This window comes from Panulirus ornatus, chromosome 66 (assembly GCF_036320965.1).
Source record: "Panulirus ornatus isolate Po-2019 chromosome 66, ASM3632096v1, whole genome shotgun sequence".
NCBI classification, from domain to species: Eukaryota; Metazoa; Arthropoda; class Malacostraca; order Decapoda; family Palinuridae; genus Panulirus; species Panulirus ornatus.
The window spans coordinates 833,549-850,452 of NC_092289.1; the positions used below are offsets into that span (position 1 = coordinate 833,549).

General features: G+C 47.1%; 1 protein-coding gene across 4 annotated transcripts in view; it reads left to right on the forward strand.

The window, feature by feature from the left end:
• The first annotated feature begins 765 nt into the window (after positions 1-765).
• LOC139746765 (protein slit-like) overlaps positions 766-16,904 on the forward strand; it is a 737,327-nt gene continuing 721,188 nt past the window's right edge. For 3 of the 4 annotated variants that reach the window (XR_011712223.1, XM_071658271.1, XM_071658273.1), the window contains exon 1: positions 766-1,560. Coding sequence is in view for 3 of the 4 variants with exons in the window: in XM_071658271.1 (XP_071514372.1) it covers positions 1,325-1,560 (236 nt within the window). In the remaining variant the exon portion in view is untranslated. The remainder of the gene's footprint in view (positions 1,561-16,904) is intronic. The other variant, XM_071658272.1, reaches the window with a different exon arrangement.

A 16,904-nucleotide genomic window follows, 5' to 3' on the forward strand; every position in this document is an offset into this window, starting at 1 on the left:
AAGTCTAGAAATGTAGCCGATGTGACTGTATCCGGTCTTAGACTGTATCCGGTCCGAGACCGTATCCAGCATGGGACTATATTCGAGCTAAAACTACATCCGGTCTTAAGCTGTATCCGTTATGAGACTGTATCTGGGCTATGACTGCATCCGGATTAAGACTAAATCCGGATTAAGACTGTATCCGGACTAAGACTGTATCCAGACTAAGACTGTATCCGGTTTAAGATGATTTGTAGCTTTTACCTAAACATTTGTTTGTACTCTATGTTTTCCTGTTGGTTTTACTGTATTGGTATAATGAAGTGACGTAAGTCAACAAATCCTCTTACGTTAAAGACAAACTCAGAACTCAACACCTCAGCTGACCACATACATACGTAATGTGTCTCGCACACACAACACCACTCACTCACGGATAGTTTGAGTTCCGGCAGCCATCAAACAACTGCACCGGTTGTTGAGCCAATAGAATTTAGGTTAGGGAGGAGAAGTTACTGATGTTGGGAGGAAAAATATATTGAATGTATTTGGAAATGGAAACGAGCTGAAGTGACGATATTTAAATGCATGTGGTAAGTGCTCAACCCTTTGGTTAGCGTGTATTCCCCGCTTGTTACATTTAGAGAAATACAGAGATAGGCTTTTGAAGGAGGAATATGTCACCACACCCACACCTGGGCCATTGTGGTACAGTGTGGACTGTGGCAGTAGGGAGCAGGAGGAGAAAGAAGAATAAGAGGAGGAGGAGGAGGAGCTAGGGCGATCACTTGTCTCAGCCACGAGTCAGCTACGCCAGTAGTGTCCCAAACCCCGAGCGGAGCACACGCACGATCTGCCGCCTCCCAGGCCTCGCGCACCCGACCTCCACCTTGCTGTTCACCCTCCTCCTCCTCCTGCAAGTGTCACTCGAAGTGCTGGGTGTTGGTGCCCCTTGGAGTGTTACCCCCGTACACGTGTGTCAGTGCTGGTGCTATAATACGATAAAGAGGAAGAAAAAAAAAGCGTCATTTTTTTTATTCGAAACGTGGAATGTGTGGAAGGAGTGTTGGCCTAATGGTCTTTACCTGATGAAGTAATGATGACTGATCGTTAGGTCGTCTGGATATAGTGGACAACGGAGGTAGTCTGATTGTGTGTGTGATTTGAAAGTGTGAGAAAAGTTTCCTGAAGTGTTGATAAACCTGTACACTACCCCGGCCGGAGTACGTCGCGTTCGGTGCTGTGATCACGGTGTGTATGAAGACTACTTTGTACAATTCGGCTGCCGGACTTTAGGCGCGTCCGGTATGGTGGTGTGTCCGTGGTAATCGCCGTAGTGACCATGGGCTACATGGCTGTGCGGGCCGTGATGGGCGTGTGGGCGTGGCTGGCTCTCATAGGTGTCTTCCCACACACCGTGCCCCAGGTGGAGAGCACAGGTATGAACGTGGGAGGTGCTGTGGGCGTGGGGTCCTCCTCCTGCCCAGCCCGCTGTGCCTGCTTCGGCACGACCGTAGACTGTGCCAAAAGAGGCCTAACCCGTCTTCCTCGTGGGGTCTCCCCCGACACACAGCGACTGTAAGTACCTTCATATTGCCTCTGTAATAACGCCCGCATTTTATAAGTAATCTTGATCTTAAGTCCCCCAGGCTTGTTTCAAAGTTTGTAAGTAACCTGAAAATTAACTTTCTGACTGTAAGTTTGGTCGAGTAGTACTCAGACCTTGGGGTAAGTGTCCCATCATCGCTAGTGGCACCAAGTTTACGTCGCTCGCTACAGCTCATCGAAGAGAGAGTCGTGGCAGTCAGCAGCAAGCATCGCGACCCTCATGACCTGATCTCTGCCCTTCAAGAGGTCATCGCACTCCTGGTAAAATCTGCCAGTTCATAGGTGTGGCATTGCACCATGACGATGAGGAATGAGAGCAGTGAAGCCGGAAACCAGATGGCGACGCTGTACTGACCACAGACGTTGTTATACGTCACCATCATAGGTACTGTCAGGTTCACGTGGTTGCGGAAGAGGTTCAGGCGTCTAGGTGCTTGTGGTTCCTCTTTAACGTGTCGCCAGCATGAGACGCCAAGCAGCTGACAGTACAGTATCGACCTGGATTTGTTAATTTATGGTCCTGCACCTGTTTATTCCTGAGGGTAATGATGAGGAGGGCAGTTTATAGGCTCTCATGTCACGAAGGTATTAAACTGTAGCATATTTGAACAATACATTCATTGGTGTACATGCAGAAGGCATCGGGAGCAGACGCCTCGTGTGTCAAGGACGGCATCGCTCGTGAGTTGAGACACAGTCGAAGTCACCACCGGGTAAGTTCGCCAGCGTCCGAGGATGATATCTGAGCGCGTGGCCGTATTGGTTATCCTCAGGTGATGACAAGGTATAGGTCATCCTGGCAGGTGATGATGGGTGGTGTGGTGGAGGGAGGTGATGATGGGTGGTGTGGTGGAGGGAGGTCAGACGGACCAAGCATGGTTAGTTTCTCTGGCGTGCCGCCTCTCGGTTGGTCCGTCTTGACTCTCCTCTCTTGCATAACACACCACGCTGCTGCCTCCACGTTGCTCGCTGGATTTCACTCTCTAGTTTTCTTCGGCCACGGCAGGAGAGGATCAGATGTATGGGACTGAGGCTCTCGGGTTATGACGGCTGGATATCGTGTTGTCGCTACTTTTAGCGATGGTAAACAAAAGGTGTAGTTGAATTACATTTTAATAGATTATGTTACCTCTTGAGAATAATTTGATGCTTGATTTTCATTATATTTCGGTTTAATCATGTGTTTGATGAGGTAGGGTGAGCAGGTGTGATCGGTATGTGAGCAAGAGCTGTGTTATCTATGATGCGATAAGTTTTGCTCATCTTGTATTGGTTGTGGAGTTGAACACCCACACCATAACGCCGTCACTGCCGAGCCAGAATTTGCGTGAAAGTCTCCTCTGATGAAGACGCTCAGAGTAATGTAGACCTCAGCGCTGTCAGAGATTCGAACAGGCCAGGGAGGATAATGGAGCGATCATGGCGAAAAAAAGAATCAGCTCGTTTGATATGGAAGAAAATGAAGAATTCAAAAGAGGAACCTCGGATAAGTTGCGCTGCGGAGATTTACAACAGTTAGGAGGTGTTACACCAGGTATCATGACCTTCACTTGTCACAACGCTGGAATCATGGCTTTGCCACGTAAGTTATAAGTTGGGTTGTGGTTATGTATATAGCCAGAGATGTTTCAAAGTATTCTTTGTTTATGGGATATTGTCTTGCTCACAGCGCCATACAAAGGCCTGTGGGGGAAAATTGGAGATTGAGGAAGTGCGTGGAATTCTCTGAATGTTCTGGTTCATCAGACATTACATATACGACGAAGAACGGTAATCAGTCTTTACTGATGAGGAGGAACGTTGATTAGCAAATCATGTCTCTCGAGTAATTCCATACAGGAGAGGAAGCCACAACTGGTTATGGTGTAAGCTGATATCCATTCGGGAGTTGAGGAAGTTAGATCACTTGCAGAAACCTAAAAACACTTGGACTCATGGATTTTGAGTTTGCTTGGAACAAGTTACACCCCTTTAGCACGACTGAACGGCTCTAGAGCACGAGTGAATGGCCTCTCAGTACGAAGGAACGACCCTTGAACACGGCGGAACGGCCCTTGAGCACGACGGAACGGCCCTTGAACACGACGGAACCGCCTCGGACCACGACGGAATGATCCTAGAGCACGACCGGTCGACCCTTAGGTGTGTGATGATGGCCTATTTCACAGGGCAGATACTTACCCAAGAGCTGAACGTCATTCTCAGGGATCGTATTATCGTGCGCAAGGATCGCACCGTCTTGCTCAAAGATCGCGTCGTCATGCTCAAGGATCGCACCGTCGTACGCAAGGATCGCACCGTCATACTCAAGGATCGCACACTTGTGCGCAAGGATCGCACCGTCATACTCAAGGATCGCACCGTCGTACGCAAGGATCGCACCGTCATACTCAAGGATCGCACACTTGTGCGCAAGGATCGCACCGTCGTGCACAAGATGTTAAGGTTCATCATGAAGGAGTCCCATTGAAGATCTGTGAGATGTAGTCGTATCCCACGTTCGTCCAGTGAGTGCACCTGATAGGCCAGGCTGTGGCTGCTGCACAGAGATACGGGTTGCAAAGTCTAACAAGCCCCCGAAGGCGTGTCCAGGTATAAAATGTTCATGTGTCGGTGTTTAGCTGCAGAGTATACGTTTTGAAATTTGTTATCTTCAAATGTTTGGATATTGTATTGTTTAACCTCAAGTAATGGTTGAGGTACGTCTCCATTAGCTAGCCTGATACATGTCTTCATAAAACTGTGAGGAACAGTTGGTGTGCCCGATAAACATATCAAAACCAGTTATTCAGTATTAGCTTACCAGACATAACCGTTTATCACTATTGAACTGTAGTTTATTTTAGCCATATTTGTAGAGAGAAATTAGGTCGAAACGAAGATAAATTTCCTGGTGCAAACGTTTGAATTTTGTTGACTAAATTGACCGAAATAAATTTGTATCCCACGGAAATAAATAACAAATTAAAGTCTGTATCCGTCAGACGTTTCTCGTGTAATGCTAGAATTATTCGTCGCACATGATTGGCTCTTGCTTGTAGTTCCGAACAGAAACCAAACCCTGGTGGAAACATTATCAGACAAATTTAACATCAAAACTTCAAAAAAAAAAAAAAACGCGACACCTTGACCCAGTCCTCGGTGTAGCGACAGATATTGTGTCGACGTTAGATATCGGTTTAGAATTATTTAATTGTGAATTTATGGTCAGGAGTTCCCCGGAGCTGACTTATAAATAGACTGTGGCCCAGTGTAGGTCCCGCTGGGTGAGTGACGACGGCAAGCTTTTTGGCTCTCGGACGCTGGTAGCTGGCCGGGGCTGACCGGCTGGTTCCTCACAGAAATCAATTGGTAGGTGATGTGACGCCGGGGTTGTCGTCGCGTGTGTAGCCCCAGTAATAACCCGGGTGTGGCTAGTGTAAGTAGGGTTGTAGCCAGTGAGATTATATAGTGCTAGTAACTGTAGCTCGGATGTTAGGTTTGAGGGGGACAAAAAATATTCCAACTTGGTCTGGACCTTCAGCTGCAACCTGTGTTGTTCGCGAGGGATGAGATCTCACTCCTTATGTCCGTCAACATGACGGTACGATCGTTAAGTATAACGGTACGATCCTTGAGTATGACGGTACGATCCTTGAATATGACGATACGATCCTTGAGTATGACGGTACGATCCTTGAGTATAACGGTACGGCCCTTAAGGACAAAGGTACGATCCTTGAGTATAACGGTACGACCCTTAATCGTAACGGACCAGCCTTTGATTTGACCCTTAAGGCTCCGTTCAAAGGCCAGTCCAACAAACCCAAGGGTCATCTTCGTCGTGTTCAGGGGTCAAACCCATTACTAAAAATTCACATTAGAGATGGAGTTGTCTGGGGGTAAGACCAGTCATGAGATCAAGGGATGTTTATTCCTTAACAGGGAGTCGTCAACACACACAACGAAAACGATCGACCGATTAATGTGTATTCTTGGTGCCATCTTCAGATTGCTGTGGTTTGTGCCGGTAACCCCGGCGCATTCATTGTACATCCCCATGCTCAGCCAGTGAGCGGTAGCGCAAAAGGATTACAGGGGTCACAAAGGATCTTAGTCAGGCTTCAGTGGGTTGAGATGTAATATTCCCAGGGTTACAGATATTAGCATCGCTGTTACTGAAGGTTGGTGATGAGATATCAGGGATCGTGGGAGATGTACACGAGCGAGGTCCCAGGTTTTGCTTGTTTACATTTGATGGTCTGCATTAAAGAGACGAAAATATAGTAATAGACTTTTGTCTTCGGTGTCAAAAAGCCAAGAAATTAAACACTGCTGTGGAAAATTTTTGCCAAGTGAAACAAATTGGCGATACCAGTCCGGATTCCTACCCAAATATTTTAAACTTTACTGAATGGATAAGTAAATTTTTAACCAAATATTTACATATGTTGAATAAACGGCGACCTTACTATACGTTGTGTATCTCCACAACAACTGCCCGGGACCACGGAGAGCCGTTGTATCTCCAACATTCACTTACTGACGGTAGAACACCTGTGTGAGGGCTGAGGATGACGGTAGAACACCTGTGTGAGGGCTGAGGATGACGGTAGAACACCTGTGTGAGGGCTGAGGATGACGGTAGAACACCTGTGTGAGGGCTGAGGATGACGGTAGAACACCTGTGTGAGGGCTGAGGATGACGGTAGAACACCTGTCTGAGGGCTGAGGATGACGGTAGAACACCTGTCTGAGGGCTGAGGATGACGGTAGAACACCTGTGTGAGGGCTGTCGGCACCGCGCACGGCGAGTGGTACACGCGCCGACGCTGGTCCTGCCTCATGGTAGTGTCGCCTTACAGGAAGTACTCACTGCTCCTCCAATAAATCCCTCAAGTTGTTTGAGGCTGCAGCCTGCAGACCCACGTACCTTCCACAACCTGATTGATCCATCAGGCTGTCTTTGTCAGAAGTTTTCAGGAATTCCTCTTCATAGTTCATTCAAAATTACTTATGTTAACTTCAGATTTCTTTTCCAGCCGTGTGTGTATGTGTGTGTGTGTGTGTGTGTGTGTGTATGTGTGTGTGTGTGTGTGTGTGTGTGTGTGTGTGTGTGTGTGTGTGTGTGTGTGATGAGAGATTGGCTACACCATTACTATGTTTCATCTGTGTAATGCATGGTACGATTTTTTCATCTATGTAATGCATGGTAGGATTTTTGTTTTCATGAATTATGATGAGGCAGGATGGTAGCGACTCCCGCCTGTAGCCACGTGCACTCCTCCCCCGTATGTATGACCCTTCCATCGTTCCCACCACCAGCTGTAGGGCAGCGGGACGCGTGCTGTGCTGTGTGGTGATGTCTAGACGGGATTCATAGTACAGACTGGCGCAGTACACGTGTTGTTTGCTTAGTATGGGATGATCTTTACCACACAGTAATTTACACCTTGAAAGGTGAAGCTTAATGATGCAGATGGTGTGGCAGGTGTGTCTGTGGACGTTACTGTGAACATCTGACATTTGTATTGAACTGATCCTGCAGATGTCGTGAGCATTTTAAAGGTGACGTGAATATTGTCTTGTTCTCACCGTTATTGTATCACGAACTGTAACGGAGAGACACATACAAGTGTTTGATTCACTACAATGTACCAGGTTAGGTTACGTGTGTTTTAGTGTTTATCATTGTTGAGGTATAATGTTGACATCGTTGTGGCGTCCTTATCTCATACCTTCGTATGCACACTGCCATCTTTTTTTTTGTGATTTTGTGAGTTACTGGTTTACATAGCTGAGGTACTGCGAGTATCCCTCACCCCCTTCCCCCGCCTCGTGACCTATGACCTCAACGTCATGCCGTGGTGGAAGGTCACCCTGTGATACCTTGTCAGCTTGCCTGGTTCTGTGGAAGCGAAGCATGACCTACTACTACACTCCGTATCAGTCAGTGCTGACTTAAGGAAACGTATCTGGACGCGTCCATAACACAAGCGCAGTAGCGTACTTAACATTCTCCATCTACAAGACCAAAGCGTCACTGTGATCGTAGATGTGACAGAGCGTACAGCAGGAGCAGGACCTCAGCACAGGAGGGCGACAGGTGGACACAAGTGGGTTGAAGGACCTGAAGGGCCCTCGTCCAGTCGGGGGAAAAATGGAGAGCAATGTTAATGGCGTTAGTAATGCTGGAGAGGAAGATAGCGGATCAGTGCGACGTTTGGCTGAGGAACAAGAGAGTCGTGTTGCTGTGTCGTCTTAATTGATCAAGTTTCATCTGGTGTTATTGTCCAGATTGAGTTTCTTATCGGGTGATCTAAGGAGAGAGCGGGTGATACGTGAGCCCAGGGCCAGAACAACAATAGCGGTACCGATAACGTTATCGGGGTCTGGGGAGGAGAGGGTTATCGGGGGTAGGGGAGGGGGTGGTGATTTTCGGTTTGATTGGGTTGCTGGACTGGATGCCAGGCTAGCTAGGTTGGGTTGTCCGCCGGCTCTTAACTTTGCGGGGAAGTTGGCCGAAGAACAAGTTATAGGGGTGGGTTGTGGGGATGAGGGGAAGGTCCGATGTGAGGTAGGGTTAGGGGGGGAGGGGGAACGTGACGGGTTATTGCTGCAAAAACTATCATTAATAAAGTTGATATTAAACCGACTCTTACCTTCGCGCGGGAATGATTTTTTCTTTAACCAGTTCTTGTCTATATATTATCGTTATAACACACATATATCGCCGATACCATTTATATATGGGCAGATTGATTTATACATATATCACCAGCTTAAAAAAAGAGAATATTCATGCGCAAATACCTTCGCCTCCTGACGTATTTGCTTTCATTGTGGTGTTGTACGTGTTGCTTGTGATGATTGCGTTGTTAGTTGAGGTATTTGGTTTCAGATTTACCACTGTGAAGTCAGACCCATTAGAACACACAAGTGACCATGATAACTGGTTCATAAACAAACCCTCAACTCGCGTGCTCCCTGTGCTGTTGTGAGGGCGATGTGCAGGTGTGGCGGCCTGCCTGACCTGCGGCTCACAGGGGTTCCTGGTACGAAAAAAAGGAATGTTTAATTTGAAAACTGTGAGGGTTTGTGAGGGCTGAATGGACTTGAAACTGGCGTTCAGGGCTGGCGGGCTCTCGGAGGTAACCATTGTTTGGTGTTCACCACTGGCATCACCAGTTGGTGAGGCTCCCGTTCTCGATGTCTATAGTTTTCTCGTAAGTCTTCAGCCATAACTGGTGAGGATGTGTCAGGATGGTGGCGCTCTCGTGTTTTTGTGTCACCAAACCAATAGGTACTGTATCATCTTTTTCCCCGCTCTGACAACAATATATATATATATATATATATATATATATATATATATATGTGGTAAGATCAGGGAAATAAGCCTCATAACCAGTACAACCGAATGCTTTGGATTCACAGAGCCTTACGATCGTTTCAGAGGTGTTCTACTCCCCACAGCTGGACATGGGATCAAACCTTCATCATGATTACTTAACAGCCATCACCGTCATGCTCCGCTGAACTTTGCGATAGCTGTACCGTACGTAGCTGGTGGCAGGTGGCTCGTCCTGCCACCACTGTACCGCAGATGGCTCAGAACCTCGATATTAAAGACCACCTTACTATGGCTGACCCCGATAAAGCCTTCTAAGCTCATTATTTCTACCACCATTGTACCATCCCTGACAACAGCAAGGTCACCCCACCCTCAATGTGGCTCTCGACAACATAGTAACCCAGACTTCCACCAGTGGACGGTGTCTGGCACCAGTAAGCCCACCCAGACTTCCACCACCACCACCGCCACACACCGTACTCAGCCCTGTGCGTGAAGACAATTGCTTCCCAGGTGAGTAAGTTCACCGAAACACGAGAGCTTCCGTTCCTGAGGACGCGAATGTTATGTTAACACTGTAGTGGTGAACGCTGCCACCCACCTACCTAACGGGACTTGACTTGGGTCTTGCACGAGGCAGCCAGCTGTACATCCTCCCCTCTGGACTGGTGCATGGATGAGTACCAGACTAACCAGAATATATATATATATATATATATATATATATATATATATATATATATATATATATATATATATATATATATATATATATCTTTTCTTTTCTTTCATACTATTCGCCATTTCCCGCATTAGCGAGGTAGCGTTAAGAACAGAGGACTGGGCCTTAGAGGGAATATCCTCACCTGGCCCCCTTCTCTGTTCCTTCTTTTGGAAAATTAAAAAAAAAAAAAAAAAAAAAAAAAAAAAACAGGTGTTCAAGGTGTGATAACTTACTGCGTTGATAATGCCTTCTGATTGTACAGGTAGTATTTCAGTCTTTGTGCCTCAGGTGGTGATAGGGGATCATATCTGAGTGTAGGTGTTGAATCATGGCTTCCAGGAGTTTCGCGTGTGAATGATGATACACCTCTCCCACCCGCGTCTCACACAGTACACTCTTAGTGTTTTCAGTTTTACACAGGAACATTACGAGACGTTGACACATCTAGGTAAACCTTACCATATGAAGCTACGTAACGTATGATATACACGTTATGAATCGTAACATCTTATGTAGTATCAAACCATTGGGGTCTGACTAAGACCCTTTGCGACCTTTGAAATCCTTTTGCGCTACCGCTCACAGGCTGAACATGGGTTGCACCTGTGTTACCGGCACACATCAATCTACCATCTGAACATTTTCTGATTCCACAGTTTTGTCTGCCTGGTATCCTGTGTGTGAGAGTATTATCCTGTGAGAGGAACGTTATCATGGTTTTCCCCTTTGCCTTGAAGGTCCGTAATGTATGAAAGAGGCAACTGTTGCCTTGTTATATCCGCTGCAGGTAAGGTGGTCGACCAGACATTACTACACCGAGGTCCTTCATGTTGGTCACTCGTGATGTGGCGGTGTCTGAATCCGTCCAGTGCTCTGTATTGCTCGTGATTTCGTCTCCCTCCCAGACCGTCTGGGGGAGGAGGTTGAGGTGGAGGAGGTGGTGGGACGTATCACCACTGAGAAGCATATTGTTGACGATGGTCCAGTGGAAGTCTTTGTTTATATTCGTAAGAAGTTTCTCGCTGTCTCCCACTGAAAAGATTATCTATCCTTACTCTAGTATAAACTCGTGTTCTGTAATCTCACTCTGTGAATGCCTTCTGAGGAGACTGATCCTCCTTATAGAGGCTCTCGAAGATAACGTAGGGTTAACGTACGTTACGTACAAACACGTGAGATAAAGACTTTCCCAGTGATTGAAGACAAATTTATGTTTCCCAGATAACGCAATGTTACCCTTACAGTGTACGTTCGTATAACCCGGCTGGAGAGTGGAGGAGCCCTAGAAGACTTCACCAGGTGTTCATATCTGTTCCTACACCAGCTGTAGGGGTAGAGGGCTTCTGATACCATCGTAAGGTATACCTACAGTAACGTAAAGTTCCAAACTCAAATCATATATATGTATAAGCTGAAGGGAGTGTGCTGAAATGGTTAGGACATATGGAGAGAATGAATGAGGAAAGTTTGACAAAGAGATGTGTGTCAGAAGTGGAGAGAACAAGGAGAAACGGGAGACCAAACTGGAGACGGAAAAATGGAGTGAAAAAGATTTTGAGCGATCGGAGCCTGAAGATGCAGGAGGGTGAAAGGCGTGCTCGGGATAGAGTGAATCGGAACGATGTGGTGTACTGGGGTCGACGTCCTGTCACTGGACTGAACGAGGACACGTGAAGCGTCCATGGTAAACCATGGAAAGGTCTATAAGGGCCTAGCTGTGCATAGGGAGTAGTCGTTTCGGTGCATTACACATGACAGCTAGAGACAATGTGAGCGGATGTGGCCTTTCATCTTCTGTTCCTGGCGCTACCATCCTAGTGCGGGAGAAGGCAATCAAGTATGATAGCAGGGAGACCTGCAATACTCTCTGCAGTACCAGAGTTTGGTCGACATATTTGTCCTAGGTGTCAGGAAGGGTTGCTAGATGGTGGCCACTCAACCTATTACTCCCCCCTCAGTCTTATCTGCCCCCCCCTCCTCCCCCCTCCCCCTTCCCCCCACTGTGTTCAGAACCGCCTCCCTCCTCCCTGCCCCCCCCCTTCCATACCCCTACTCACTCAACCCATTGATACTCTTCTCTTTGTCCTTTTCCCTTAACTCATCTTCTTTCTCTCCCTTTCCCATTTTCTTCATACCTTTGTAGCCTTCAAACACCCCTTCTCCTCCCTTCTTCCCTCTCCCATTTGTCTACAGTGAGGTTCTTGAGTAAATCATGTCATAGTTTTACGTCACTGACGTATCTTGCTTCACCTCGTGTATGTTTGCGTAACACTCATGTGTCCTGCATACGTCTGGATTCTATAGTGTCTGTGATTTGATTGTATTTTTTGAAATATACTTGATTTTCCATTCAATAATTTTCGATATTTTTGGTTGTTGTTGTTGTTGTTCAGCGATAGTGTTGTTTGTTTCATTATATTTCCAAGTGGATTAATTGTTTGATTTGTTTGTTCTTAGAATTCTAGAAGCTTTGGTCATGTTTGGTGTGTGTGTGTGTGTGTGTGTGTGTGTGTGTGTGTGTGTGTGTGTGTGTGTGCAGCTATCACATGCATCAACTGTGTTACTCATGAGTTGATCACCTTCCAAACCCTTATATCGCTTTCTGTTAATAATTTCACGTGATTTATATACTACAAAAGAGCTGGTAATTAACTGTTAACGAGTAGTGACATATATGTCTATATTAATAACACGCTGGGTTATTATGATCAGCTTTGTTATGCTTGAATAGTTATCATGATTGTACGTGGTGAAAACTTGATTTGGAGACTGGCTCGGCAAATATTTTTTACTAATTTTCTGTTAGACGTTTAGAGACTAAATTTCATCTTTATATATATATATATATATATATATATATATATATATATATATATATATATATATATAGTGCATATGAACACGCACTTTCATAGAACACATGATACCCTCCAACAGCCAGGACTCGAACCCAGGACCTTTTGCGTGGTAGTCGGGAACGCTAACCGCTCAGCTATGATCACCCCGAACGGTATATTTCATCTCCAAGTTAACTCCCACTTTTACAGTAAACCTCTAAATTTACCCCCACATTCAGTTTACTACTCAACCCTCATTTACTCTTACATCTTGAGCTCATCATTACATCCCAAGTTTACCTTAACGTCATGAGTTTACCCTTAATTCCCAGGATGACCCTAACAATACGGGTTTAAACGCTTCTATACCCTGTGTTTACCCTGACATTTCCCATTTATCCCATACATCGAGTTAGCCTAATACTTCGAGACTGACCCCAGTTTACTCGCATAGCGGTTGCCTTTCTTGTGGAGTTTACCTCACACCTGGGGTTTATCCCCGCACATTACATCTTCCCCCTACACCTCGACTTTACCTCCACACGCCCTGCTCACCCCGGAAGATTACCCCTCTTCTCAAAGTTTACCCAGTGTGATTCGTGTTTCACAGCTGTAATCTGTTTGGTTTACCAGAGAGCCAAGAATCTTTCGGCTACCGGCCAATTTAAACCCTTTCTCTTATCTCTCGTTATCTGTAAATTATCTGCTAACTAGGTCAGGTATCTTAACAAGCGTTTAATGACTTGGGGGGGGGGTGACGAACATGGGAGAAGGGGAGAGGAGGAAGGCGAATTAGGGATGGAGTGGAGAAGGAGAGAGGGGGAGACATGGTTAGTGTCTTGAGGGAGAAAGTGGGGAAAGAAATGAAATGAAAACGGGTTAGAAACGTAGGATTACGTAAGAAGAAAAGGGAATAAGAAGAGGAAGGTAAGAAGAAAGAGGACAGAGAAAAAGGGAAAGAAAGAGCGTAAGAGGAGTATGAAGGTATGACGGGAGTAGCTGGGAAGAGGAGCAGGAGGAGGAGGAGGATACAACAGGAATGGTAACTTAGGATTTACGAGTTAGACCTTATCATATCCTGTGGGTAACTCCCCGACCCCCAGGCCACATACCCACAGAAGCGTCATCACGGGGAGGGCATGGTGTTGAGGAGTGAGTACTGGACACATGCGTGGATGGGAAAACTGGTGAGGCTCATTGTACAGATGGAAGTGCCACAGGTTGAGTCAGAAAGGTGGTCGATAACCCCTAAGATAGCGGGGAGAGGGTGACGATATGGTCGGTGGCAACGAGCGTGTAGGCTCCACCACGCCCCCTCGTGGTGGCCTGCCCGGACCCATCACGATGATAATGGTGACCTGGCGCGTGGCTGTTATCTGAGTCCAGTGTGGCAGGGCTGGTGCAGTTTCTTGGCCAAGTTATCTTCATTTTCTCTCCTCTGCATTTTGGTTATTGGCGATTATTTTAGATTTGAACATGATTTTTGTCCTTATAAAATACCTTATCTCAAAAAACGGTAAGTTTAACGATGAACTGTAAAAATTGCTGTGTTGACTAGTGTGTGTCGTCTTGTTTCATACAGTGAACTTTGAATGCGTTAATCCCGAAAACTTAGAACTTTGAGGATACTCACGCTTTACTGGATAGGCAAGCGGTAGTAAATGGCAAGAGATAGGAGACAGGTAAGGAGTAGGAGATAGGCAGACCTCGGAGGCTAGGCAAGCACCTTGTGGGAGCACCTCGGTAAGGCCAGAGGTGCGGGATGATGGTGGCAGCCACGACGGTAGTTTCTTTCATGTTGTTTTGCCAACCACTGAAAACTGTTTGTAGTCTGAGGCTGTAGAGCACGACCCTGGTGCTGTCTGGCAGGGTCGTCATCTCTTGTGTCTGCTGGGGGCGTTACCCCTGGTGTGTGCTGGGGGCGTTACCCCTGGTGTGTGCTGGGGGCGTTACCCCTGGTGTGTGCTGGGGGCGTTACCCCTAGTGTGTGCTGGGGGCGTTACCCCTGGTGTGTGCTGGGGGCGTTACCCCTGGTGTGTGCTTGGAGCGTTACCCCTGGTGTGTGCTGGGGGCGTTACCCCTGGTGTGTGCTGGGGGCGTTACCCCTGGTGTGTGCTGGGGGCGTTACCCCTGGTGTGTGCTTGGAGCGTTACCCCTAGTGTGTGCTGGGGGCGTTACCTCCGGTGTGTGCTGGGGGCGTTACCTATGCCGTGTCTGCTAGTGTCTGCTGCCACCTTGGCTGTTTACCAAGCTGTTACCTGTGGCGTCTGTGTCAACGGCGCCGGAGTGCACGACGCCCCAACCATCGATTTATGGACATCCCGTCGTTCGGTGGGTCGTGGTCCCTCCGTGGTAGGTCGTGTAGGGTGGTCGTCGTGATCAGGGGAGGTAGGCGGGTGTAGTCGTTCTGTGAGTGTGGTTGTTACCCAGATGGGTGTCTTGTATACTTCGCACGTCTGCTTCGAGGTCAATCTAGGGATCGTGTCAGCCACACATGAACGCCATTGATCAAACAGTCTTTTAGCGCCCGCATCACATGGACCTATGTACATAACCATCATTTTCAAGCCTTATCTTACAATTAACATTTTCTTTTAACATCTACTGAGCTGGATCAATACGTTTATCATACCAAATGGTAATATGTTTAATAGCGTCGCATCCCGGATGTTAATGTTATTTCGAAGGGTCAGAGAGCGTCTGCAACTCCTGACGGAGGTCACAACGCACCGTTGTCGTGTCTCGCCCTCCAATAATGATTGTTTGTATCAGTAGTTAAGGTAACAGATCTTCCAGTATTTCCCCAGTATGCATTTTGCTCCACCACTTGTGCTCGCTCAGCAGTGTTAAGAATTCCTGTAATTCAGACCTGTTGACCAAGCCAGAATACTATGATATGCACAGTGGGGAAGCTGAAGAGTGTCGTGGACAAGTGTATAAAATGCGTAACAAACCATCCAGGCTGTGGGGGCTGCGTGGGCATGAGGACCGCGGCTTGCAACAGCTTTGTTGACCAACGACCCAACCCAGCAGCCTGGGGCCAGCCCGTGCAGCTGGAGGTAGAGGACAGCCGAGCTACACCCAGATATTCTCCAGTGCGACCCTTTGGGTTTGACCTGAGGCCACCACACCAGAGGGACGCACCGCCATGTTCCAGGGTCGCACCGTAGAGCTCAAGGGGTTGATGGCAAAGAATAGAGTGAATTGGAGCGATGTGGTATACCGGGGTTGACGTGCTGTCAGTGGATTGAATCAAGGCATGTGTATGGGGGTGGGTTGGGCAATTTCTTTCGTCTGTTTCCTTGCGCTACCTCGCAAACGCGGGAGACAGCGACAAAGCAAAAAAAAAAAAATATATATATATATATATATATATATATATATATATATATATATATATATATATATATATATTCTTTTTTTATTTCCTGAGTGAAAATGTATGTGAAATACTAATGACTTTCGCTCACTAAACGTTCAAGGTGATTAGAATAGCCTTGTTATGTAGCATTTACGACGTACGCGTGATACCTGTCCCATACAGGTAATGTTCGCGTGTCCTCATTAGCGAAGCGTTGGACGTGATTCCCAGCTGAGTCATGGGGGTGGAGTGGAGCCAGCTGGATCGCCGTCAGTACACGTCAGCAGTCCTAGCTTACATACGTCAGCATCACTCAGGACCCAGCTCTGACCTCGTATGTCATTTACTGTTGCATGAAAACATTTGAAAATGTTTGAAAGACCAAACGAAAATTGTCTCAGGTTTACCGTCGACCTGGACTGTCGTAAGTCTACTGAAACGAATTTGTTACATTATCCTGGGAAAAGAAACACTCTGGCTATCGAGACGTGCGAGGTGCTGCTGCTGCTGTGTGTATCATCTTGTACTTGGCCTAAGACCCCGGCGGTGACTCAGGCTAGGAGGGAGGGGAAGGGACTCTCCCACCGGCTTATCAGTAGGTCTTATCGTGAGTTCGTAGGTCAGGGGATCATCTTATCAGCCCAGGTGGTGGCGGGTACGACTCAGGAGTCCCGGTGTTGTATGAGGTTGACAGCTGGATGACGGGAAGGGCCAGCGAGGAACCTTAGATGGGTGAGGAGGGAGAGCGAGAGAGGTGGAAGAGAGAGTAAGTGGTAGAAGGGAAAGGTAGGGGTAGATGTGTGAGTCGGTGGTGGAGATCAGGGGGTCAAGATGAGGGAGAGAAGAAGAGGTGAACAAACTTGGGTTGGTGGAGGAGGAATGGTAAGAGAGACATTGGTGGTGATCAAAGTCTCGAAGAGAGAGAGAGAGAGAGAGAGAGAGAGAGAGAGAGAGAGAGAGAGAGAGAGAGAGATATGACTGTTGTACCTTTACACATTCGAGGCAGTAAGACCCTTGAGCACGACGGTACGACCCTTGAACACGGCAGCATGACCCTCA